Source organism: Amia ocellicauda, chromosome 1 (genome assembly GCF_036373705.1).
Source record: "Amia ocellicauda isolate fAmiCal2 chromosome 1, fAmiCal2.hap1, whole genome shotgun sequence".
In the NCBI taxonomy this organism is placed as follows: Eukaryota; Metazoa; Chordata; class Actinopteri; order Amiiformes; family Amiidae; genus Amia; species Amia ocellicauda.
Genome location: NC_089850.1, coordinates 58,385,480 through 58,411,441, shown reverse-complemented (window position 1 = coordinate 58,411,441; position 25,962 = coordinate 58,385,480). Strand labels below are relative to the sequence as shown.

Genomic DNA, 25,962 nt, shown 5'->3' with positions numbered 1-25,962 from the left:
CATAGCATATGAGTCACATCATTTTCACACTCATCACACCATTCAGTGACCCTCGTGCCCTGTGGATGGGCATTGTCATCCTGGAAGAGACCACTCCCATCAGGGGAGAAATGTGTCACCATAGGATAAAGGTGATCACTCAGAATAACTGTGTAATGGTTTGCAGTGACCCTTCCCTCTAAGGGGACAAGTGGACCCAAGCCATGCCAGGAAAATGCCCCCCACAGCATAACAGAGCCTCCGGACCCCCTCACTGTAGGGGTCCAGCAGTCAGGCCTGTCCCGTTCTCTCGGTGTCCCACACATGCCCTCGCCCACTTGTCCAGAACACGAGTCAGTTGAGCGTCTGTGTGACTGAAGCTCCTGCCATTCGTGCCCCAATAATGACCCCTCTTTCACAGTCCCTGAGATCCTTTCCTCTTGCCATCTTGATCCAAAATCAAGGTCAACTGGGTCTGCTCAGCATTTTATACACGCCACAGAGCATGATGGGATGTTAATTGCTTCATTGTATCATGCAGTGCACCTGTTTGGAGGCATCTGCATTCATTATGTTTCTCCACTCATTTATTCAGGTTCTTCCTTTAATTTGTCACCCGTCTGTATATATGAGATTGAAGTCAGGACTCTCACCCTCCTGGCCTTATATATGTACTCGTACCCGTGTACATCATTTTGTACCTGTGTATCGCAGTCTCGAGAAGGCAAACATAAAACAGGTACGAAATGACGTGCGCTGCTAGAGGCCACACAATTTGTGTTCATCAGCACTTGGGATTAATGGCTGTAGCACATTTCCTCGAGACACCACAGCAGGACGCCCACGCAGTGCGTCTCCAGCCGACGCAGACACTGGGGTGGGCAGGGGTTCTTATTTCTGGCAGGAACTGTAATTTCTCGCCGGGATGTGTGTGTGTGCGTGTGTGTGTGTGTTTGTGGGGATATTTGGGAAGAAGTGTTTTGGACAAATTACACCGGCATCAATAATTCAGCTCCGGCAATTTATGATTTCGGAAAGAAACCTCCAGCAGCAGTGAGAGAGAGAGAGAGAGGCTGTTTCGGCAGTAATGAGAGAGGCCCGTGCGTGGCGGAGGGCTCCTGGCAGATCCTCCTCGTGAATTATTGACAGGCAGGGCTTTTAGAACAGTGCGCTATGAAATAAAACTAAGGGAGGGGTATTATATGTGCAGCAGAAGAAGTGGAGTGAGCCTTGGGCCTCCGTTGCCTTAAATCAGGTGGTGACAGTCTCTGTATTACTCTGGCGCCGGTCCAGACTGCTGTGATGGAGAGGAGCATAGAGCAACTTCAAACCTTTTGCTGTGTTGTGATTTTGGGGCCCACAGGGTCCTGCTAGTACTGATGGGGTTTTACAGTGAGGGGCCACCCGTACATCTACCCACAATGCACCCTGTTCCAGAGCTGGGAGTGGAGCAAGGCGCTAAAAATAGATCCCACTCAACCCCAGAGACAGAACACCTCTGGGATGACCTGAAATGGCAGAGCACAAAGAGTCTGCGGGGCCACACGCCATGACATACTGGCTAATGAGTCTTACAGATACTACAGTACAAATCTAAATGTAAAAGTAGATGGGTCTCCTTGTCTCCTTGGAGGTCCTAATTAAAGGTTTCAGGTTTGGAAAACTGTCCTACGAAGGCACCTTGTGAACCCCAACTGTAACACGTATTTCTCATGTTAACGATTTTAAACCTTTTGTACCTGTCATTTGATGCAGGGTTTAAAAAATGGTCCAATTTAGGTTTGCACACCAGCCACCAATAGGTAAACAACTTAAATCTTTCTAATTAAGAACAGATTTTCAGCTTCTCTAGAACGATTTCTTCCCATAGCTACAAATTAGACATTACTTATTTACGCATAACGAATTGGAGACGACAACGAGAACCCCAACACCCGGCGAGCAATATTTTAGCAAACGTCAGAGCCGGGGAAACGGTGGTAAGCAGCAGCCTCTACGCACCGAGCTCCGCCTTCTAAGATACCGGAGCATTCAGAGTGTGTCAGACAGACATGGGAAGCTGAGCGCCAACAGGAAATCACAGCTGGAGGATCTAGCGAGGCGCGCCGGATTACCAACGCCGATATATGGAGGAAATGTCGGTGGAAAATCACACCTGGATATTTCAGAACCGCACAGATGGTGACACAGCTGAACCCTCTGCAGGAGATGGTTGGAGCAGTTTTGGTCCTGACCCAGGTTTTGGATGGGTCTTGGGAATGTCCATCAGGAAGGTTTTTGGGGTGGTCCAGCCACAGAACCCACAGAGAGCAATACCGGGAGTAACACCTGAAGCTGTTAAAGGTCGAAACCGTGCATATATTCAGATCCTGCTCGCATCAAGGAAAAACATCCCTTCCACTGGCTTGTGGCGCCTGGTGAAGGAGATTACATGGCATGTTTGTTATGGAAACAATAATATATCTATTAAGACTGCAATTGGGCTGTTTTACAGAGAGATGGGCGCCACTCGCTGCTGTTCTTACATTATAATTGTTTTTTGCAGATTGTGTGGCTACTTCTATCCAACGCCTTAATTGGACATCAGCCTCAGCAATAGAGATGCACTGATCAACACTTCTGCTTTGTTTGTTCCCCTTTTCTTATATTGTCATGACTTTAAAACAATAAAACTAATAAACACAGAAACACAGTGAACAGCTTATTCGTAGCCTTTGCCTGTCGTCCTAATGTAAAAGTATGTAGGAATGTGTCTATAGGAAAAAAAAACGGTAGAGATAAATATACCCAGGAGATGTTTGATGTAAAAACGCGCGTCGCCTGTGCATGGTGGACAGTCGATCGCATTAGTAAGCAGTAGCGGCCGTCACGCCAGGGACATTGATCCAAGTTCCAGGAACATTAATCACCGTGGCAGCGCGCCTGGCCTCCTGCTGGCCCGAGCCACGCCACTCCCAGCAGCCCACGCGCCGACGGGTCAGCACCCACAGCGGGGGGATCCGGAGGGGACCTGCTGGGCTCTGGTGCACCCCCCGCCCGGGCCGGCCTGCCACTCCTCCGTGGGGTTCGCTCCTAACCCTGGCATCACGCTGATTTACTTTATTTAAATCTTTTTTTCTTTTTTTCCCTTCAAATTACAGACATTATTACAGGTACTCTAATATGTAACATGTTAAGGATGCTGAAAGTGCAGGTTTGTGAATAATTATACTAAACCAAATCATTATTAAAAGAATATATGGAAAAAAGCTAATTATTGCTGTATATGGAATCAGGTATTTAATATCCATTGTAGACCGAAGTTTAGTGCAGAGTTGTGACGATACAACCTTTCTCAAATTTGCTTATTGTGTATTTATATCAAATAGATGTATTTTCTAATTAAATCTTTTGAAGAGATTTTAAATCGGCCAACCCTGCCGTTCACACCGAGCTCCACATTGCATCAGCACAGTGTGAGAACGATGCTTTACAGGAGCTTCAGTATCATTACGGGCCTGTCTATGAAAGTGTCATTTTCTCATCATGCGGACTGCTGCAGTGGGGGCACAGGAATCAATTTGGCAGCAAACTGGGCTTTCCTTTGCAAAGCTTTAAATCCACAGAAAATTGGTACAGAGGAAATACGAGTCTGAGACGTTGTGTGTTTATACAGGATTTCAAATATTTCATAACGTTTTGTCCTTGAAAACGATGTAATGATATGATATGAAACGAGCAGACGAAGAAAAACAGCTTATAAATCGATGCCTTTGAACGTATCTTTTAAATTGCAATCCAGATCAGTGATTGATTTCAGCTGGCAGCCCTGGGGAGCACTGAGCGGCACAGAGCCAGGCCTGGCCCAGACCGCGCAGGATGCCCGGCGGACACTGCCCTGCCAAAGAGGGGCCACTGTGGGGAAGACGGAGAGCTCAGGTCTGATATCAGGAGACTACAGCCCAGCGGTGGACACTCAGGGGCTGAATGAAGCTCCCACGTCTGAGCCCAGCTCCCCTACTGGCTCCCCTGTCCCCCTGAGAGTCACCGACCCGTCCCTGGAGAGGTCACACCCTGTTCAGCGACTCTGCGGTGCGGGTTCCGTCTCCTGGGTTAACCCCCTAAGTCTCTGTAAGCGGGTTTGAATAAGCATCTGCTAAATTATTGTTGTTGTTGTTGTTGATTTGATGATCTTCTTTTGTTGTTGAAAAAAACTGTGAAATCCAAACAAAAATCCAACAAGCAACTTAAAGAGCAACGTCCAGGAAAACGTCCTGCACTTCTGTGATGCTTAAAATGCTGATTGTGTAAACTGTACTTCGCCCTGGATAAGTGTGACTGCTAACCAATACATAAAAATATGTTTTATTTCTGTGGTTCTATTGCCAGGAAAGTGAGTGATATATATTGGGGAAGAAAGGGCCTAGGACTAGAGAAAAGGGATAACATATCTAAATCAGATGCACTGCTTACATTTGTGGGTGCCTGGAGTGCCCACACACACACACACATCTCCGAGGAGCCGCTGGCCTGTGGCTGATGCATCTTGAGTCACAATAACAAAGTAAGTGACTTGGACCAGCTGGTGGTTTTATTGTTCATATAAACTCCACTTGAAAAACCTCACACTGTAAACACAGTGCTGCTCGGCCCTGGATGTGCTGGTGAACGTCTCCCGCCTGTCCCTGCCTGAGACTCTCCGGCTCTGCAGCCCCTTACACTGAACAGAGGGCCTCCTTAAATACTGTGAGACAGAATTAAAGACCAGATCAGCTGCTGTACGGACATCATGACCGAGTGACATGTTCATTTATGTCCTAAAGGTTCAGTTTTTAGACTATACATACTATATATGTTGCGTATAAAGGGTGCATACCAAAAATTACCTCCGAAACATGTCTTCGAATCCCGTCTACACGATATATCAGTCGCCTTTTACTTAATTGATTGATTGATTGATTGATTGATTGTAAAATTCCAGGGTCAAACCAATTCGCTACTCAATCAAACGCTGCTGGAAGTGAGCTTTCTACCCGGAAGCAAGTTGTTTGTGTTGATTATGTCGGACTGATTCGGTCTAGATAGGGTAAATGTATTTTGTATTTAATTGAAAAGATTAAAAAACACAACCCATTTTAAACGTGTTTCTCTACGAATATGTACAATCAGTCACACAACCAAATGCCCTTATCCTAACGACCATGGTAAAATTACCCACACCCCCATCCACCCCGTCCTGAGCAGGCCTGGGGAATGGGCCTCACCTTAAGGTTTTAAATCCGAGACACTAAAATAAACGTTATTCCTAAAATAAATGACAATATCTCTGTAATCCCCACTGCAATGTGAAGCATGGGGGCAGTCTTCATTAAACTGTACCTAATTATCCATTATATCTTTCTCTATAATGCGTCTTATATCACGGAACAGCGATCACACCAGCAGAAACGTCCAAGACACACTACATTATTCATGCTCAAACACGTGGTGCTGATATCCTACTCCAGGGATGGCCAACACTAGGCCCAGAGAGCCGCAGGGCCTGCAGGTTTTGTTTTATCCAGATCATTAACTGCTTAATTGAGTCAATCATGGGTCTTAATTCATCAAAGTGTCCCTGTGTTCCCAGGCATCCAGTGATTGGTGATTTAGAGAGACCTGTAAAAGCTGCAAGATGGTGGCACTTGCAGAACAGGCCACCAATGTCCTACTCCAAAGGAATCTCGTATCTGAGCCCTGCTTTTAATTTGTTTCAGTCCTGGAATATTGCCTCATATTTGCTAGGATGAACAATCAGTAAATGTCATAGCGATAGAGTATAATACAGCTTCATAAACAATATTTATGAAACTAAATATGAAACAGGTTGTTTAATTTAGACCAATTATTTAACTTTATTTTAACTTTAATTGACTAATTAAGAGCAGCTTGAGTGAAAACCAGAAGACGCCACCGTATTACTGATTTAAAACGTTTGATACATCTGAAAGTTTTCTTTCTTTCTCTCTCTCTCTCTGCATGTGTATGTTTTTATAGAAACATTAACCAAACAGTTTCATGAGCAAGAGAACAAGTATAAGTGTGAATTAAACAGGAAATGTATTGAACCAGCTCGGTTGTAATGCAGGATTTGTGGACCTCGTTACCAGGTGAGTGGGTGTGGGAGAGAGCAATTAACCCGCCTCACACTTAATGAGCTCCCCTGTAAGCCCGGTCACTGTCAGTAGTGGCGATGAAAGTAAGCGGTTTCAAAGTGCTGGGTTTACAATCCCCTGGTTAATTATGGCCTTCACACCAGAGACAGTCTTGCACTACAGCTATGAGCAAACTCAACTTTGTATTCATTACGATGACTAATTTAACAGCTGCTTGTATCGAAAGACATCCGCAGAGGAGCGGAACAGATTGGACGGAGACCTACCAAGGATGGAGCATGAGGAGATTAATGTTGACGAGGTGGGGGTCAAAGCTAGGGTTTAAACGAGAAGGTACATGGTTGACAAGCTCTTAGCTGTCTATGTTCCTTGTCAATGATTGGGTCATCATTCGTGCATGGATTAGACCAGTTATCCTGTTTATTAACCCACTCGGGGATTGAGAAATGTGTGCACCAGTCACTGTCTGGGTCAAAGTCTTGATGTGTTGGAAGAACTTGTAACAATCCGGGTCTGACCAGTGTGGGTGGGGTATTGAGGGGTACCAGGTGGAGCTCTTAATTGCTGTCCAATCGCAAGCCTCAGAGCTCAGCGAGAGGGCTGGGCCTGGGGGCGGCTGTGCGAGGAGTATATGAGCTGGAATGCAGGCAGTAGCTGGTTTTGAAGATCCGGGTCTGTGGTCACTGTGACTCTTTGTGTAGGAATGAAAGCCACTGTTTTATATTCAGTTTCTCTTCTTGTGGCTTTTGCTTTTTAGATTCCAATTTAAATGGAATGGCTTTTAAAATGCCTTTATTTATAACCTAACACCCCTTATACTTCAATCTTCCATTAAGGAGGCTTTAATGATCCTGGTTTCACTTCAGTGGCCTTCCACAAATCTTGGCACCTTAACTTGTTGCAGGAATGGATTTGCTGTGTGTTATTGGCAGAATGCTTTACATGTCTCTGCCTGACTACTGCTCATCAGTCCTGGTTTGTGGTCTGCTGGGAACTAAATGGGTTTTAATGGAAGTTTTCTACTTATTAGTTCTTGCTTGAACTTCTGGACAGTTCTGTACCCCAGCGTCATTCCTAAATCTGGACCAGACTGTAAATCTGTCCGTGTTAAGGAATGAAATGCCGAGCCTGTTTTAAAGGCTCTGGTTTCTAATAGACTAAACTCCTCTGCCATACAGATCTAGTGTAAATGTATGCTTTAAGCACTATGGTCTGTCTGTACTTCTTCATTCCCGGCTAGTTCCTGATCTGTGGGTTGTGTTCGTGGGTAATGCGTGGCTCGCGTTGATCACATTAATGGGTGTTAATCTGCAGGGTCTGGACTCGCTGGATGTCATGGGGTTTATCCTCCTCTGCTTAATGTGATCTGTTCAAGGTCGCCTCCCTCTTCCTAGCTGTTGGTCGGTCGGTCGGTCGGTCGGTCAGTCGGGTCCTGGCTTGCTCTCTCTCCTGGCTGCACCCCGGAGTAATGGCCTGCTCTGCGTCAGCCTGTTTGAGGAAAGGCTTCCAGACCTCCGAGTGAGACGTGCTGAATGGCAGTGTGCTTTTAGTGCTGATTTCACTAATGCCAGGAAGTCAAACTTGGCAAATCTCGGGCAGTTTTCGAACCCTCGTCTCGTCTGGCTTCTATTTCGCAAGTCTGGATTTCCCCCTCCCTACAGACAGTAGCGCCTTGCAACACCCTCTGTAGAAATGAATGATCTAGCATGTTCCAGACAAATCTCTGCAGGAACCAAAACCACCCACCTCTGTCCTGCTGGCTGCCATTGTCCTGGATCCTCTTGTACAGAACCTAACAAATGTCTTCTCAATCTCTGCCCTTCTGCGTCCTTCATTGGGTGGGGGGTTAGTGGTTACACAGAGCAGTAATCTCGCTGAGCACAAGGCTTCACTATCTCTCCTCTGTGCCTAATGGTTCACAGATACTGTACTTCACACATGCACTGTTTAGTGCTCTGGAGAATCCTTTGTGAAGAGGGCTATTGGACAGATTGCATGCTGGGTAAGTGGCTAGAGCTCCTTTCACAGCTACAATCCCATTCCATCCCAGTGCCTCAGTTTGACATGCACTTCTGTACTGTGATCTTTCAATAACGTGCTGTGCAGTCTTTTGTTCTGGTTCCAGTCTGTTAAACTCTGTGCTGTGTCTGTATAGTCCTGTTTTAAGCAGTGATTTCTTTTCCTTTTATAGGGCACGCATTGATTTGGGCAGGGCCACACCCTCACTGGTCCCTAATTGGCTCATTTACCTCCCAGTACGTGTCTCTGTGCTTGGCAGTTGTGCAGCGGCTGGCCTGACACAGCAGGATGAGCTCTACTGCCCGCAGGCTAATGCTCCAGTCTGGTAGGAGGGTGTGCTCCTTGACTTCTGCTACAATGGGAAGGGCACTTGAGGTGAGGGCACGGTGGGCTTTCACCAGACTCAGGACCTGGTTTCAGCACTGCCAGCTTGGACTTCCAAAAACACTTGGAGTCTTTCCCCCCAAAAAACAGCAAACCTACTCTATCCCAGTGTGGTGGAGGTCCTGTGCGCTGGGTTTGCTAGATCTTTCTCCATTGCTCCCCACCTGCCTGGAGCACATATTGACTAATCCCCTTTGCATCAGGTTGCTGACGTTTTGCATGGAAGCAGCAGAAGAGACTGTGGCCCCTCCCACTACAGTGACCTCATAGAGGGCTGTCCAATCTCGGCCCTGGAAGGAGCCCATTCCGGTATGTTTTATAACCTATTCATTCTGTTCACAGGTTCTGTGGGTAGATTCCATCTGGAAATCATTAGGGACGCACCCCAGTACCGCTCGAGCACTCGGAACACTTCAATAATTGAAGCTTCCTTAATTGATTAACCGCATCTCTGCTCAGTGTCTTTGGAAATCGCTGCTTCAGGGTATTTTTTTTACCAAACTGCAGTAGGGCTGGCCTCTGTGCCAAGTGATTAGGAAGTCAAAAATTGTGGTCGTGTTGTAAATGTGAACATTAACCCGGTAGCAGTGCTGGGAACCATTACTAAGATCCTCCAGCAGCTGTGAATCAGCTTTGGTGAAGTGCGAGTAAATATGAGTCGGAGCAGGGCGTGTGTCAGGCCTGCAGCCGGTCCCAAACACACCTGAGCAGCACGGGTCAGACCCCTGGGCCGTGCCGGGGAATGTGCTACCTGTTCAAAATAGCCCGGTGTGACCGCAGCTTCCTGTCTGACTCACAACCCCCCCACCCGCCAGCCCGAGTTCCACCCAGAGAGGAAAAGTCCAATGTGCACAGGAAGGGCGTTTCCACAGATAACTGAGAGACCAAAACACAGACTGCACGCCTAAGGCAATTCTTCTACAAGGATACATTGTGGTGCTGTTGTTTGCCTGTATTGGTCACAGAGAGACACAATTAACTCTGTGGAACAATACAAGACTCTGTTCCCATTGTGTGTAAATGCACTTGCTGCTGGTTTTAGTTACCCTCTCTGAAATAGAGGTGGCCCAAGACTAGTGCTAATCTGGGTCTGTGGAACAAACCAATTTTCTCTGGTAAACAACAGCAGGGGTTGATGGTTTAGACTGGAGGGAGGTGAACAACTGTGCAGGCTCAATAAGGGCCCCGTGAGTCTGAGCACACAGTAACTAATACAAATAAATAGCAGACAGCATGTGCAAACTGCGGGCGAACAAATAAAACCCATCCCACTGTAGCAGTCAGTCAGGGCCAGACATTGATCCCGGTTTTACAATGTTGTCCAGATGTGCACAGACGCTCCCTGCTCCGCCAATCGGCTGTTCACACGTGTGTCGGACGGGGTCCTCTGCCAGGATGGTGATGGATATCAATAACTCGGGTGAAGGTCGTTCCAGTGTCTCTGTGGATTCGTTGCAGGTTGAAAATCTGTGTTTCAGAGTCGCATCAGTTTATATTTTATTACCAATGTGACATCCAGCAAGGAAGCTAAGGTTTGATGCTTCGCTAATGTGTGTGTGTTTTTTTAAAGTTTATTTTAAGGTTAACGTTAACAAACCTATTGTTTCTCTTGGCTTTACTAGACGGTCGCTTTATTGGGTGGCTGCTGTGCATGGAGTGGTGGGTGCAGTATCTCACATCGGCAGCAGGGGGCACAGCCTGGACACTGGCTTGTGTCTGCTCTACCCTGAGTCCTAAGACTTCTCTCCATCTACTTTCCCCTCTGCCTGTTCACTATATCAGTCCCCCTAGGGGCCGTGTTTCACCCCCAACCCTAAAGCTGTGACGATGGGCAGAGAATCCAGCCGTCTCTCAGTAATGCTGTGTGGGGCTCCAAGAGTGTCTCTGTCTGTCTGTCTGTCTGGTCCTGGGGGGGCTGAGTCCTGCAGGGTTTCCCAGGCTCTACAATCCACAACCTGTTGAAGACCTGGGAGAGAGGGCTGGAGTCAGCAGTTATATAAGTAATGACTACTGGGTTTAAGTCAAGTCCTTAAGGGGGGGGCAAAACGCAAAGCATAAAAAGGATCACGAACTTCTAGGACCAGATTTTTTTATCAGGGGGCTGCGGGACTGTGCTGAGGTTGACCTCCACTCCGCCCCCCCCGCCCCTCTCTCACCAGCTCAGGGAGAGCAGTCCCGGAGTAGCTGGCTGGGAGAGCTATTTCGCAGCGGGCGGATCTTGGACGGCGTTGCACGTCCTGTTCGGAATCCGCAGACGGAACTGAAGCGAAACTGTCGGCCCATCTCTCACGCTATGAGAGATGTGACCTAGTTCTGCAGCCGGGGTGGGGGCAGGAGGAGAGGAACACGTGTGTGTGTGTGTGTGTGTATTGTATGGTGAAAGAGTAAAGGCAGATGCTCCTCAGGATCATGGCAGGCCTACGCGACACTGCGCTGGCGAGACCACCGGGAACATGTCTCTGTCTGCCCCTCAGCGCCTCCCCGGGGACAGAGACTACAGGCTACACACACGCCTGGCTCTGAAGGAAGGACTGTAGGAGAGGTAGACCATTGCAGGCTGGTATGCCTGGCCAGGTCCGATCAGAGCCGAGTCCAGGAAACAACGGCACGTCGGTCATCCTCGTTTACTCGAGATGCAGGAGTGAATCGACCCTTTACACAAGGGGACTCACGATCCAAATCATTAACTGTAATTGTGCCTTTTTATGCTTTCAATACTTCCCTGGTTCATTGAGAGAATTATTATGCCTGTTGCTATTTTAATACGACAGTGTAATGCTTTTAAATATAAAGCTTGGGGAGTTAGTTATTTAAGGCTATCAATTGTGATGTATTTTATGAGGTTATCAATTGGTAGGAGTTTGGAGACACTGATAAAACAGCATTATTACATGCAATTAGAGATGGTACATCTTCTCCTGAGGGGCTTGATGAGGTAAAATACCCAGCAGCTCCCTGTTACAGGGAATTATAAATGGTCCCTGTAAAAAAATAAATAAAAAGCTTTTATATCTGATTATTTGACTTGATTTTCTCATGTGGCAAGATAAGTGGATGGGAGGGAGATGAGAGCGAGAGGAGAGGGGTGGTCAGGGAAAGAGAAACAAGGCCGTTGACAGGCTAGTTCACTGTCGATCGTACTTTATTGTGTGGGTGCCATATTATATCGTAAATGGAGGAAACAAAAGATTATCTGAAAAACATGGCTCTCTCTTGTTTATGGAACCTGAAAAGCTGTGTTCATGCTCATATTATATTCAGTATAAGAGCTGACACGAAAGGTCAGAGAGACCAGATTGAGGGGCTTGTAACATGTTTATTGTGCATTCTTCTCTGATTTTAGATGAATAGGTTTTCTTTCACTGTAATCTACTTTGGCGATGCAGAAAGGGTCGGGGGGGATGTGTTTGACATCCACAGACACAGACGGGGGAATTCATAATAATCTTGTTACGAACACATGGAGCGCAGGCCCCGGCCCTGTCGTCATAAACACATCCTCCAAAGACAGAGAGACCGAGTCTGATTGGCCCGCACACAGCCACTTCTTTTTTCTGATTGGCCGACGGGGAATGGCGGAAGAAAGCGATTGGTCGATTCCCACAGCAGACATTTTGAATCCTTTATTTTGTTTAAAGATACCCCAAAATACTAACTCAACACAGCGCTCGACCATGTTGCGTAAAAAGCACAGATTTCAGCATAAAACGGGCGACGCGTGTTTTTCTTCTTCTTCTGACTCACAACCCCAACACGTTCAATTATGAAACGCGAAGCCCGCACGCCGAGTCCCTCCACCAATCGCGACCCGGCTCCCCGTCCGTTGCCAGGCAGATTATGCTAATATATGCAATGCGGCCATCTCTGCAGCTACCATTCCGAGGTGAGACCCACTTGGCCATTTCCATTAAAAACCCAAATTTCGCCGCCGATCTCCGAGCCAAAGCCGAAGTCGCGCCGCCGGGGTACCTAATTGTAAGTATCTGTTCGGCTTCCGCGGCCGCTCGTCGCTTTCCGTCCTCGGGGAGAAAAGAAATATTCCGGGGGGTCTCTTCGGAAGGCGGCTGTTGTTGTTTAGTCCCACCCAAAATGGTGCGCCTTCTTCCTTGTTCTGCGGCAGAGCCGGGCTGGGCGCAACCAGGAGGGGGGACGGGTGGGTCTCCGCCAAACCCTCCGGGCCCAAACCGCGCCGGGACGGGCGTGGAAACCCAGCCCGCCGGGTTATGCGGACCGGGCCACGGTTCCCGAGCGGCGGCCCAGCCTCGGCGTCTGCGTTACGGGCGCTGAGGCGGGTGTCGCGCCGCGCTCCGTTCCCGGGTTTCCGCGGGTGCAGGGTTGGTATGGTCCGGCTGGAACTCACAACCTGAGGGGTCAAACAGGGGGGTAATCGGATCGATATTACCCCAGGCCGGCGTGTCCCCCTCCAATGAAAACCCTCGGCGTTTCCCGAAAGCCCTCGATAAATCTGCCCCGCCGTGTTTTTGACTGCCTTTCTCCCCGGGCGGCTGTGGCTCATTTCGCCCCCGGTCCCCTCTTTCCCCCACCGCCCGATTAGACTGACCGTCCCGGGCGAGTCGTGTGTCGGGGCTGGGAAGGTGCTTTTGCGTGCGTGCTTATGCACCGGTGCGTTTATTTCTTTACTTGTTTATTCGAGTCCTGCTCACATCAAAATACCAATGCACTGAAAACACAGACCCCTCCATCCTTCCAGCCTTATACCCAGCAGCAGCAGCGTGATTTATTTGATTCTGTGATTTCACATTGCAATTTAATGGACATATAATAATGCATTCATAATTGGGTTAGGAAGCCTTGATGAAATCCCAGGAGGAAAATATACATGCATTGCCTGGCAACTGCATCTCAAAATATAAACACGTACCGTATCAATATTATTTATAGCCACATCATTTCCATACACAGTGTTATTTGCACCAGGAAAGTGGATGTGGCCTCGCTATCATTTAGAGGAATCCGTTTGTAAGCTCTAAATAAGGACCTTTCACCCCAGTGTTTTATTTATTATTATAATAATTAATTATAAGTAGAAGCCCTATTGGCAATTATGACCAATCATACTTGGTATAGTATCAGAGTATTTTCCTTCAATGTCATATAATGCGATAAGGTCACAAACCTGTTCTTGGCCCGGAGTCCCATGGCACACCTCTGTGATGATCAGGGCCAATCAGGAGAGACAGTGGAGTATTCAGTCTCTCCTATCAGGATACAGTGATCGATCAACTACACCATATTGAACACCCTGTGAGCAGCATTTCTCCCAATGCTTGTGTGAGTGTGAGGTGGTGTACAAACGGCACTACACAAGTGTCGCACGTGTAAATTGTCACACTGCTTCGGATAGTAATAATCCTGAAACGGCATCCTGGCTTCTGTTGTTGTCCGGCTCGCTGACATGTATGAATTTATCCGTGTATGTATCGATTGATGTGGCTGATGCCCTTAATCAAATTGAGAAGCGCCGCTGCTTTGTAAACATTCAAGGCCACGGAGGCGTTCTGGAGAAAGTTACACAGCATGGAGGGTTTGTGTGCGGGGCAGAGGATTACAGCACGTCTTACACTCGCAGACCCGTAGGCCCGTTAAGATTATAATAACAAGGGATTAAATTAAACTCACACCTGGAAACTTGGAGACAAATATTTAAAAAAACACAATTAGAAGTAGTACTTCAATGGAATGTAATCACTTACAAAAATCAAAACAGTATTGATCTGGCTTATGTCCTCACTATTGATAGAATAGAATCTAATGATCTCGTTCTAATCCTGTTTCTATTCATTTGCTGCAAATCCATTTTTCTAACAATTGCACTTAAATGCAATTTATGCGACTGAGGCGGCAGAAAACCAATTTCAGATGAACCTGACATTATCTTATGTGTGACCTTATTAAAAGAAGGAACTTATGACATTTTAGCTTTAATATGACTTGTATACATGAGTTACTGCTCATTAAACATTTCCTCAGTATAATTGAGTGGAAACACGGGGGCAGACTGGGCTGTTTAGGTCCGTGAACAGACTTATTTAAGAGCAGATTCCACGGCATCAAGTTTTACCCTGTAATCTGCCCTTGAACTTACATCATGTGACCCTTCCAGCCAAGCGTCCAGCCTGGTGAGACAATGTAACTGTGTGTAAAACCAACTGTATTGACAGGATGCTACACATCCCACTAGTGGCACTAAATAAATCTGCTCTCTGGATGTTCAGAGCCGTGGTGGCCCAGTAGAGAGGGGCAGGACTGGGGGGACTACACAGGTGTTTTCTGAATAGGGGCGTCCAGAGCAGCAGCTGTCTCGCTGTAGGACGAAGTAATCCCACCACTTAATCCCTGGAGTGGCTCACACTGTGACTTGTGCTGTATTCATGTCTCCCCTGTCGTCGGACACGCTGGTCCATGTCCCATTTCTGTGGATCCCTCTTCTCCGTGCATCTTGTTTTACAGGCCGCGACGGCCCGTCCTATAGATGCAGCTGCGTTAATTATAAACCGCCCTGGAATAAAGCCGTCAACTGGACCGATCAATGATGATAAAATCCTCTTAAAGGGCTACTGACTGCTCTCCCGACCGAGGCTTCAATCACTTAATGGTTTCCAATTACTTAATGGGTCCGAACGCATGCCTTATTCCAGGGCAAGGGGCCGGTTTTCTGCCCGTCCGGCCGCAGCTGGCCTCTTGGCGAGGTCACCGGTTGACCGGCGCCGGGCAGGGTGAGTGTCTGGCTGCTGATCGAGCGCAGCCTTCGCAAAGTTGGCGCTCTGTATCATTGTTGAGTTTCTCCCTCCCGGTGGCTCCACAGGTCCGTGTGTGCTGCCGCTCTGGGCGAACGCTTGATTAGCGGCGCGTGATGAAAAGCCGTGCTGTACTGACCCGTGTGTTGTTTTTTCCCTTCACTCCCTCCCTCCTATCAGGTTCCCCCCCCCAAAACGCCCCTCATGTGTGTGCGGGCGCGTGGTGAGCCGGCGAAGGTAGCAGGACTGCAGTGAGCGTGCCTGTGGGGTGTCGCCATGGAGACCAAGCAGGAGCCCCCCCACGTGTGGAGCCAGGCCCCCGACAACGAGGCTGGCAACACCACGCAGGTCTGTGCGGGAGAGCGTGTGCGTGTGCGTCTGTGTGGAATGTCTGCAGGAGTGTATGTGTGTCCTGTTTGTGTGACTGAGCGTCTGTGTCAGAGTCTGTTTGTTGTGTGTGTGAGAGAGTCTATTAGGTGTGTTTGTGCGCGTGTGTGCGCGTGTGTGTCCACGCTTGTATTACTGACCAAACTGAATGTGTCCTTAATCTGCTGAGACATGATTGCCCTGGGTCTGTACAGAACAATAGGAATTGAGTCGCATGTTGGCGAAATGAAATGAAGGCTAGAACCATTTCAGACCATATTGTTTTCTAATCGGCTCCTTGCTGGTTGCCTGTGGATTGTCTTAAACGGAAAACTGCCGGAGGTGTGACAGCCCTGTGTGGGGTCTGGGCGGATCAGGGCTGCAGCAGTGTTGTAGAAGACACAGCCTAAGGGTGGCCGAAGGCAGACGGGGTTTAAAATCATCTTTCTCTTTCTCTCTCTCTCTCTCCCTCTCCACAGGTGCACTTCGAGGGCACGGCGGTGGCTCAGATCGTGTACAGTGGGGAGCAGCAGGACCGGCCCCAGCCACAGGTGGTCTACACGGCGGACGGCAGTTCCTACACGTCGGTGGAGTCTGCCGAACACACGCTGGTCTACATACACCCTGCAGACGGCACACAGGTGAGCAGGGAGAGGGACGGGAGGAAGAGTGTGAGGGGCAGGGAGAGGGATGGGAGGAAGAGGGCAGGGAGAGATGGGTGACTGACCTGGAAGGTGCCAGGCGTGACCGTGACTCTGTGCTTCTCCACAGGCCGTGTTTGCCGATCAGCCGCAGGTGGCGTACATCCAGCAGGACGGGACCACACAGCAGGTGAGCCGCAGACCCCGGTGGGAGGTTTTATACTGACCTGAACCATTGGACGCTCCTGAATGCCAGGGTTGTGTGTTACTCGACACCACAAGAAGCTGTGCGGCACTGTGTGAATCACGCACATCACAGCACTGAGCACATGCAGACTCAATCATACCCTCTCCCTCCCTCCCTCCCTCTCTCTCCGCCCAGGTGACCGTGCTGCTGCCCAGCGGTCAGAACGTGAACGCGGCCAACCTGCACGTGCTCAGTAATGTGGCCGAGGCGCCACAGGCCATCCTGGAGCCCGTGCCCCCGGTGAGTGTGTCAGGGCCGGAGCCCCAGATAGGTCACACCCAGAAGGAGCTCCACTCGGTACACCGGGCTGGCTAGCTTGTTCCAGCCCCCCGCCACTCTTTGCGCACAGAAGCGCTTCCTGTGTTTAGTCTGCCACACCCCTGCCCTGAATTCCCCTTGTGCCAGTACCTTGGATACTGAGCCGTGTTGTGTGGCACCGCTGTGCGAGGCGTCTGTGGCCAAAGCTCACCGTTTCCCACCGTGTCATCTCACAGGGGGCGCTGTCCGTGTCCAACTCCTCGCTGCCCTCCATGGCCAGTGTGGGGGGCTCCTCCTCCAGCCCCCTGGGGCCCCTGGGCATGGCGGACTCGGCACTGGACTCCGACGAGGAGGACGAGGATGAGGGCGACGACTCCGAGCTGGACGACTGGGAGCCCGGGCCCCCGCGACCTTTCACCCCCCACGACCTCTGTGAGTGTCTGTCCCGAGCGACTCGTTGAATTGGCCGAGGCACTAACGAGAGAAGGGGTCTGCACTTTCTCTGCGTCTGCCTAATTGCGCTCTCTCTCTCCCTCTCTCTCTGTCCAGGGTGTGAGGAGTGTAACAACGCGCACCCCTCGGTGTGTCTGAAGCACGGCCCCCTGCACCCCATCGCTAACCGACAGGTGCTGTCCAAGGCCCGGGCCAGCCTGCCCCTGGTGCTGTACATCGACCGCTACCTGGGCGGCGTCTACTCCAAGCGCCGCATCCCCAAGCGCACGCAGTTTGGCCCGGTGGAGGGGCCCCTGGTGGCCCAGAGCCAGCTGATGGACGGGTACATCCACCTCAAGGCAAGAGCTGGCGCCACACTCCCCGTCTACACTGTTCTGTGCCGTGCCGTTCACGATCTCTAACCCCAGCCCGCCCTCTGCTCCCCCAGGTGTGCCTGCTGGACGGGGGCAAGGAGGTTGAGAAGGGGGATGGCCTGTGGGTGGAGCTCTCCGACGAGGAGCGCTGCAACTGGATGATGTTCGTCCGCCCCGCCCAGAACCACCTAGAGCAGAACCTGGTGGCCTACCAGTACGGCAAGGACCTGTACTACACCACCATCAAGAACATCGAGCCCAAGCAGGAGCTCAAGGTGGGCAGGGCGGCGGGGCGTGCTGTGGCAGAGGGGCCGGACGCTGGCACTGTGTGTGTTTAACCCCCGCTCTCCCTCTCTCAGGTGTGGTACGCCGCCTCCTATGCCGACTTCGTCCACCAGAAGATCCACGACGTCACGGAGGAGGAGAGGAAAGGTGAGGGGCTCCGCGCCGTGGAAGCGGCCGGTCGTGGCTGCTCGTGAGCCTGCGGGCCGTCTCTGCCCCGGCGGATGACCTGCCACACTGTCCCCTGGGCTGGGCCGGTCCTGTCAGAACTATATGCCGCAACGAGGGGAGACTAAAGTTAGGTGCGCTTGCAAGTCATTTCTGCTTCAGCTTGTAATTCTCTGTCCCTCCCCCTCTCTGCGCTGCGCAGTTCTGCGGGAGCAGGAGAAGAACTGGCCGTGCTACGAGTGCAACCGGCGCTTCATGAGCTCCGAGCAGCTGCAGCAGCATCTCAACATGCACGACGACAAGCTGGACTTCATCAGCCGGTACAACACACTGTACGCCGCACACGCACACGTGCTGTATCTCGACTCGCGTGACATGTCTGACTGTGCCCCTCTCCCTCTTCCCGCTGCTCCAGAGCGAAGGGCCGCACTCGAGGCCGGGGCCGGAAGCGGTTCGGGCCGGGCAGGAGGCCGGGCCGCCCCCCCAAGTTCATGCGGCTGGACACCCCGGCGGAGAGCAGCGAGGAGCGGGCGCAGGTACCCAGGCCGGGGGGACAGGGCAAAATGCAATGAATGCAGAGCACGGGTACCCGGGCCGTGCGATCGCTGCCAGCCGGTGTGGAGAGACGAGCAGGGTGCGGCGAGTGCCGGGATGCAGTGATGTCATAATGACAAGGCAGCGGTACGGTACTGACCGAAAGCATCGATCATGCGGGAGCTCGAGGGCAGATGTACGCCAGTGGGAATGACATGCATTATACAACGACAAGGGGCCCATTTCAGTGCCAGAACTGCTGGGTATTGTCTCTCGGCCGCTCTGTGTTTATTCCGTACACAACCCAAATCCGAGTGTGTTGTTTAAGCGGTTTGTGTATTTAATCTGGTCATGCGTGTGATTTGTACCTGGTTCTCCTGTGTTAGTGTGCAATTTAATTCACCGTAGATAGAGGCATCAACTACTGCTTAACAACAATAATACTGTACTCTGTGATTGGCAGGAGGTGCTGGGGTTCCCTGGGAAGATGCCCTTTGTGGAGGGGCCAGAGGGGGCTTTAAACGGGCTCAAGGGTTCTGAGCTGGGGGTCCCGGGGGTCGAGTCGGACCCCGCCGCACAGGGTGACCCCCCACCCTCGCCCTCGCCCTCGGCCGAGCCGCCCCCCGTCAGCGAGCCCGCCCCGCCCTCCGAGCACCCCGCCGCCGCCCCACCGCCGCCCAGCGACGAGCCGCCCAAGCCCCCGAAGGATGACACCAGCCAGGCCGCGCCACCCCCTGCCGACCCCCACCTGACCCCCGAGGACATGCGCCGGGCCAAGAGGATACGGGTAGGGCCCCTGTGTCCGTCTCTGCGGTCCAGCCAGCCAATCGGCATCCGACACCGGAAACCCTGCCGTTCCAGATCTCGGGGTTCTGTTCTTAGCCGGTGGTGTCGTGTGGGGGTCGGGGAGGCTGTGGGCGGAGGGGGGGTAAGCCATGTTGGGGGGGTGGGTTGTTCAAAACGCCCATTCTAGGTCGATTCCATATGGAACAGAATCAGAACAGCATCTAAGACGTGGAAGCAGTTTGCTGTGCTGCTTTGACCTCCGTGTTCTGTCTGTCTCTCTCTCCATCTCTCTCTCTGCCTCCTGAAGATGGACCTGCAGGTAGGGCTGAGCGGATCGACCCGATCCTGTCATTCATTCACACCCTGCGCCCCGGAGGGTGACAGTCATGGTCTTATCTGGGATGTCTTGGGTTTTTTGTTTTGGCCATTTGATTCTGATTGTCCCATTTGTTCTTCATTTTTGGTGACTCCTCCATTCTGTGACGTTCCGACAAACAAATGCACTCGGACTGTGTACGGGGCTGACCTTCTCAGTTCATATTCTCTCTCTCTCTCTCTCTCTCTCTCTGCTACCTCTTCCCCTCTCTCATGTATCCCCCCCCTCTCTCTCCTCCACCCTCTCCCTGTTTCCATCATTCCATCTCTGCCCCCTCCTCTTGCACTTTTTTGTTTCTCTACTTCACTGCCTCCCTTTTCCTGATGCTCTCACTTTCTTTCTATTGGTGCCTCTGCACTCTCTCTCATCCCTATTCTCTCCTTCCCTTCTGCCACCCCTATTTTTTCTCTCCCTCTCCCCATTCTCCTCTTCCTTCCTCTCACTCTCTCCCATCCCCCTCTCCTATTCTCCTCTTCATTCTCTCTACCATCCACCTCTCCCTCTCTCCCACCCTCCTCTTCCTCTTCCTCTCCCTCCCTCCCTCCCTCCAGAACGCCGCGCTGCAGCACCTGTTCATCAGGAAGACGTTCCGGCCCTTCAAGTGCTCCCAGTGCGGCAAGGCGTTCCGGGACAAGGACAAGCTGGACCAGCACCTGCGCTTCCACGGCCGCGACGGCAGCTGCCCGCTCACCTGCCACGTCTGCAACAAGGGCTTCCTGAGCAGCGCCGCCCTGGAGGGCCACCTGCGCCTGCACTCGGACCAGAAGACCTACTCCTGCCTGTTCTGCCCCGAGTCCTTCGACCGGCTGGACCTGCTGAAGGAGCACGTGGCCATTCACCTGGTGGACGGATACTTCACCTGCCCCTCCTGCAAGAAGCGCTTCACCGACTTCATACAGGTGAGCTGGGGGGTCGGGGGCCCTGGGAGCAACGCACTGACGCACTGTGCCGCTGACCCACTGCACTGACGCACTGTGCCACTCTCCGACTGCACTGACGCTCTGTTACACTCCTGTAAATTCACATTGAAATGACACCGATGGACTATAATCCAGTGGAAAAACGGGTTTCAGTTTAAACCCATTATCTAACCGGCCTCTCAATCACTTAATTGAGCACTTGATTTAATGAACTCTGAGCCTTTTAATTATTTTTAACATTAGGCGTTTTAAGTTAAGTGAACAATTTATATAAGGAAATTGTCTTAAGGAACCAAGTTTTTATCGGTTACACAATTTAAAGTCAAATATAATCAAATTAGTTCAATTTAAGGGCCCAATTTAGTAATTGAGAGCTCAGTTGGACCAAAAACCAGCAGGGTAGGGGTTCCCAAGGAGCAGGTTTGGGAGCCCTGGCACCGCACCGCGCTGCTGTGCCGTGGCCCTGTTAACCCGCTCGATCTCGCCGGCGCCCCCTCAGGTGAAGAAGCACGTGCGCAGCTTCCACTCGGAGAAGATCTACCAGTGCACCGAGTGCGACAAGGCCTTCTGCCGGCCCGACAAGCTGCGCCTGCACATGCTGCGCCACTCCGACCGCAAGGACTTCCTGTGCTCCACCTGCGGCAAGCAGTTCAAGGTCAGCAGGGGGGAGGGGAGGGGTGGGAGAGAGGGAGGAGAGGGCAGAGGTGGGGAGGAAGAGATGAGAGAGGGGATGGGAAAGAGAGTGAGGGAGGAGACGGCATGCAGGAGGGGGAGCAGCAGAGCAGCAGGGTGGAGGGAAGCAGCGCGAGAGGTGGAAACTGAGGAGGGGCAGCGGGACGGAGGGAGTGGGGAGTATCTGAAGAACAGCCAGTCAGAGGCCGTTAAAGAGACCGTGTAGAAGGAGAAGAAATGAATATGATGAAAAGGAAAGTAAAAAAGCCAACACAAAAATGTAAAGTACACTATATAACACGCATGTATAATCCCCCCCCCCAGAGGAAGGACAAGCTGCGGGAGCACATGCAGAGGATGCACAACCCTGAGCGCGAGGCCAAGAAGGCCGACCGCATTCACCGCTCCAAGAGCCTGAAGCAGAAGGTGCCGTCCACCGACTTCGAGAGCTTCATGTTCAAGTGCCGCCTGTGTATGATGGGCTTCCGGCGGCGCGGCATGCTGGTGAGAGAGAGAGAGAGAGAGAGAGAGAGAGAGAGAGAGAGAGAGAGAGAGATTGTCTGTGTGTGTCTGTGTGCGTCTGTGTCTTGACTGGGCTCTCCTGTCCCCCCAGGTGAACCACCTGTCCAAACGGCACCCTGACATGCGCATCGACGAGGTGCCCGAGCTCACGCTGCCCATCATCAAGCCCAACAGAGACTACTTCTGCCAGTACTGCGACAAGGTGCCCCTCACTGCCTCGCTGCCTGGTCCCTCTGTCTGTCCGTCTCCCTGTCCTCCCTTCTTCAGTCTGTCTCCCTGTGTCCTCTCGTCCGTTTTCCACCCTATCAGTCTGTCATCCCCTGTCTCTCTCTCTCTCTCTTCCTTCACTGTCTCTGCACTCTTTCCTCATGTCTCTCTCTGTCTGTCCCCCTGTCTTCAGACCCTCGTCCTCGCGTCTAATGTTTCGCTGGATGTGTGTGTGTCTTCCTCCAGGTGTACAAGAGTGCCAGTAAACGCAAGGCCCACATCCTGAAGAACCACCCGGGGGCCGAGCTGCCCCCCAGCATCAGGAAGCTGCGTCCGGCCGGCCCGGGGGAGCCTGACCCCATGCTGAGCACCCACACCCAGCTGACCGGCACCATCGCCACCGCGCCCGTCTGCTGCCCGCACTGCTCCAAACAGTACAGCAGCAAGGTGAGCGAGAGTCTGTGTCTCTGTGTCTCTGTTCCTAGTCCTGATTCAGCATGAGAGAGTTTGTTTTGAAGCCCTGGTGGTGTGTCCTCCTCTCACCTCACTGCCTGTCTCTCTGTGTCTCTGTGTCTCCCCCCGCAGACGAAGATGGTCCAGCACATTCGGAAGAAGCACCCTGAGTTCGCCCAGCTGGCCAACACTATCCAGGCGCCCCTGACCACCGCTGTCATTAGCAGCACCCCGGTCATCACCAGCGACGGCTCCACCGCCGAGGCCGTGGTGGTGAGAGAGCCACACACACAGCACAGAGTACAGACTGGCACACACAGAACAGCGTACAGACTGGCACACATGACTGGCACACATGACTGGCATACAGACACACAGCACAGAGTACAGACTGGCACATGGAACAGACTGGCACACACGTACTGGCACACAGAGTACAGACTGGCACACATACAGAGGACAGCAGACACATGCACGGAACAAACTGGCACACAGAGAACAGAATACACCCCCCCCTAGAGTGAGCGATGATGGGTAAGTTACTGGTGCTGCGTTCCTCCCCCAGACCACAGACCTGCTGACCCAGGCCATGACGGAGCTGTCCCAGACCCTGACCACCGACTACAGGACACCCCAGGGGGACTACCAGCGCATCCAGTACATCCCCGTGTCCCAGGCCGGGGGGCTGGCCCAGCCGCAGCACATCCAGCTGCAGGTGCTCCAGGTGGCCCCGGTAAGACCCCTGGGGGCCGCAGGCGTCTGCCATTAGGGGCGAGGGTAGGGGGGCGTGAGGTCTGCAGCTCATTGGCTGCTTGCTACCAGCTGACCACCTTGATCACTTAGTTATTAATGGACACCAAACAAGCACGATGGGGCGAATGGCCTCCTCTCGATTGGACACTGTTTTGTGTTTTTATTCTTAATTATTATTATTATAAAGGATCCTATCCAGTCTGTTTTTGAATGTTCCCAAATTGTCTCTTCAGCCACATCGCTGGGGAGTTTGTTCAGATTGTGACGCCTCTCTGTTTGAAGAAGTGTCTCCTGTTTTCTGTCTTGAATGCCTTGAAGCCCAATTTCCATTTGTGTCCCCGGGTGTGTGTGTCCCTGCTGATCTGGAAAAGCTCCTCTGGTTTGATGTGCTCGATGCCTTTCATGATTTTGAGGACTTGGATCAAGTCCCCACGTAGTCTCCTCTGTTCCAGGGTGAAAAGGTTCAGGTCTCTCAGTAGGACATTCCCTTCAGACCTGGAATAAAAAGCAACTCCTCTTATCATCCAGAGGTTGAGTCGAATATGTTGAGTTAAAATGAGTGGTTTGTGTGGTTTGTGGGGCCACAGCGCCCCCGTGTGGCTCAGCAGCAGCCTCTCCGCAGGGCTGGCAGCAGGAGGCCTCTCTGGGCAGGGACGCTGTCTGCTTCTGGTCTCTCGGCCTGTGGCAACCAGACCTTGACTCGTCTGTCCCCCTCCCTGTCCCCCCCAGGCGTCCTCCCCACACGCCTCCCAGCATTCCACGGTGGACGTGAGCCAACTGCACGAGCCGCACAGCTACACGCAGCACGCCATCCAGGTGCAGCACATCCAGGTGGGGGAGGCCAACACCCCCACGCAGGGCGGCGCGCAGGTGAGGGGGCGGCACGCTGGGGAGAGCGGGGGAGGAGGCGGGAGAGGGAGCAGGGAGGGAGCGAGGCGGGAGGGAGCAGCAGCTTGGCCGAGTTTTTGAACACCCCCTCTCTGCTCTCGTTCCTGATTGGTCCGCAGGTGGGGGGCCAGCCGCTCAGCCCCTCCTCCCAGGCGGCTCAGGAGCTCAGCCCCGCCCAGCTGCAGGCGGTCACCCCCGTGGCGCTGGCTCAGAGCCACGGCCTGCAGACGTCCTCGTCCCAGCAGCAGGGGGCGGTGCAGCACGCGTACTTGCCCAGCAACTGGAACTACCGGAGCTACTGTGAGTCACCCACGTTTATTTTAAAGTTAATTGTTTTAGTTCTTGTTAAAATCACAAAGATTTTAAATTTTTTTAAGTGATTTTAAGGATTGATTTTAAAGATTTTAATCAAAAGTATTAAAAAAAAAAAAATTGAATTGTTTTTATTAATGTAAATGTAAAATACTTAACCTAATAAACAGTATTTTACTGTGAGTCACCCTGCTGCCCCGACTACACACTGTACGCGCACTGTACACGCTACACACTGTGCTGTGTGTTTATTGGACTGTGTACACATGGTCTGCTGCACATGAGCGGTTGGGTCAGCAGGCCTGAAGTGGCTGTGTTGGGCTGTAGAAATCTACCTCTCTCTCTCTCTCTCTCTCTCTCTCTCCAGCCTCAGAGATCCAGATGATGGCGCTGCCCCAAACGCAGTATGTCATCACAGAGGCGGGGCCACCGGTGACCAGCGGCCAGGTCAAGACCGTGTCCCAGGTCAGTGTGCGTGTGCATGTGTTACCCCATTCGCAGTATGGTGCTGCCCGCAAGTGTATTTATCAGTGGGGTGATGCAATATACTGGCTGGCTGACACACTGGCCGACCGACCGACCGACCGACCGACTGGCTGGCTGACGCACTGTATTTATCAGTGGGGTGATGCAATATGCTGACGCACTGACCGACCGACCGGCTGACTGACTGACCTGCACACTGGCTGACCATCACACTCACTGACGCACTGTCCGTGTCCCCTGTCCCCGCAGACGCACTACGTCATCTCGGAGGGCCAGGCGGAGCTGGACCCGAAGCAGGGCTCCGGCCAGCAGGGCGCCGGTTCCGTGCACCCCGACGCGCTGGAGCAGCAGGCAGCCAGTCAGCCGCCGGCCACGCAGTACATCATCACCACCACGACCAACGGCAGCGGGGCGAGCGAAGTACACATCACCAAGCCCTGAGCCCCAGTCCCGGCCCCGGACCCCTGGCACGGCCCCTCGGGACCACGGGAGCGCACTCTCCCCGCCCTGCCACACGCACACAGAGACCGGGGGAGGGCTGTGCAAGAGGAGCGGGGGGAGATGAGAGAGAGACAAATGAACAAAAGCAATCCTTTCTTTTTAGCAGAAGGATTAGTGTGATGTTTTTTTTCATGAAAAGGAACAAAACGAAACGAGTTGGACAGCTGATGTATATTGTGCACATCCTGCTTCACGTGAACTGAGACCAGGAACCCAAGAGACTTGTGAAGGGGTATAGCGTCCCCTGTCCCCTGTCCCCTGTCCCCATGTACCGCCCCTTCATTTCTCAGCAGAGCTGCCACAGTGTGACCCTCAGAGACTCCGCCTCCAACTGGACTTGGAATTGTGGGGGCTGGGAAGCAGTGCGTTATGGCACGGCGTCGTTCCCGCTGAAGGACACGGCGTCTGCTGGGGTTTTGGGAATGTGTGGGGAGAACAAACACACCGAGAGAAAACACGCGTATTAAATAAAAAGAACCTGGTACCTTTATCCCTGTCCCTGCCTCTCCT

General features: G+C 52.0%; 1 protein-coding gene and 1 long non-coding RNA gene across 4 annotated transcripts; both read left to right on the top strand.

Annotated features, from left to right (window-relative positions):
* Positions 1–6,326: 6,326 nt before the first annotated feature.
* LOC136754808 (uncharacterized) lies at positions 6,327–11,509 on the top strand. Of its 2 annotated transcripts, XR_010817597.1 has the most exons (5): positions 6,327–6,414; positions 8,305–8,457; positions 8,720–8,825; positions 9,842–9,936; positions 10,139–11,509. It is a non-coding gene; the product is annotated as an uncharacterized LOC136754808 (long non-coding RNA). The 2 variants fall into 2 exon arrangements; XR_010817598.1 differs by lacking the exon at positions 9,842–9,936 and having other exon boundaries at positions 10,139–11,508.
* Positions 11,510–12,368: 859 nt separating this feature from the next.
* On the top strand, positions 12,369–25,942 carry prdm10 (PR domain containing 10). 2 transcript variants are annotated; one of them, XM_066710939.1, is made up of 23 exons: positions 12,369–12,399; positions 15,455–15,622; positions 16,120–16,281; positions 16,412–16,471; positions 16,664–16,768; positions 17,023–17,218; positions 17,336–17,577; positions 17,667–17,867; positions 17,952–18,024; positions 18,245–18,362; positions 18,458–18,578; positions 19,040–19,363; positions 20,290–20,637; positions 21,158–21,313; positions 21,655–21,834; positions 21,944–22,054; positions 22,306–22,506; positions 22,645–22,785; positions 23,078–23,245; positions 23,995–24,135; positions 24,273–24,453; positions 24,833–24,930; positions 25,201–25,942. In XM_066710939.1, exons 2-23 carry the CDS (start codon positions 15,551–15,553, stop codon positions 25,390–25,392), a joined length of 3,591 nt encoding a protein of 1,196 aa, XP_066567036.1. In that variant the 5' UTR covers positions 12,369–12,399; positions 15,455–15,550; the 3' UTR covers positions 25,393–25,942. The 2 variants fall into 2 exon arrangements, with proteins under 2 accessions (XP_066567036.1, XP_066567028.1); XM_066710931.1 differs by having other exon boundaries at positions 12,380–12,491.
* The last annotated feature ends 20 nt before the right edge of the window (positions 25,943–25,962 follow it).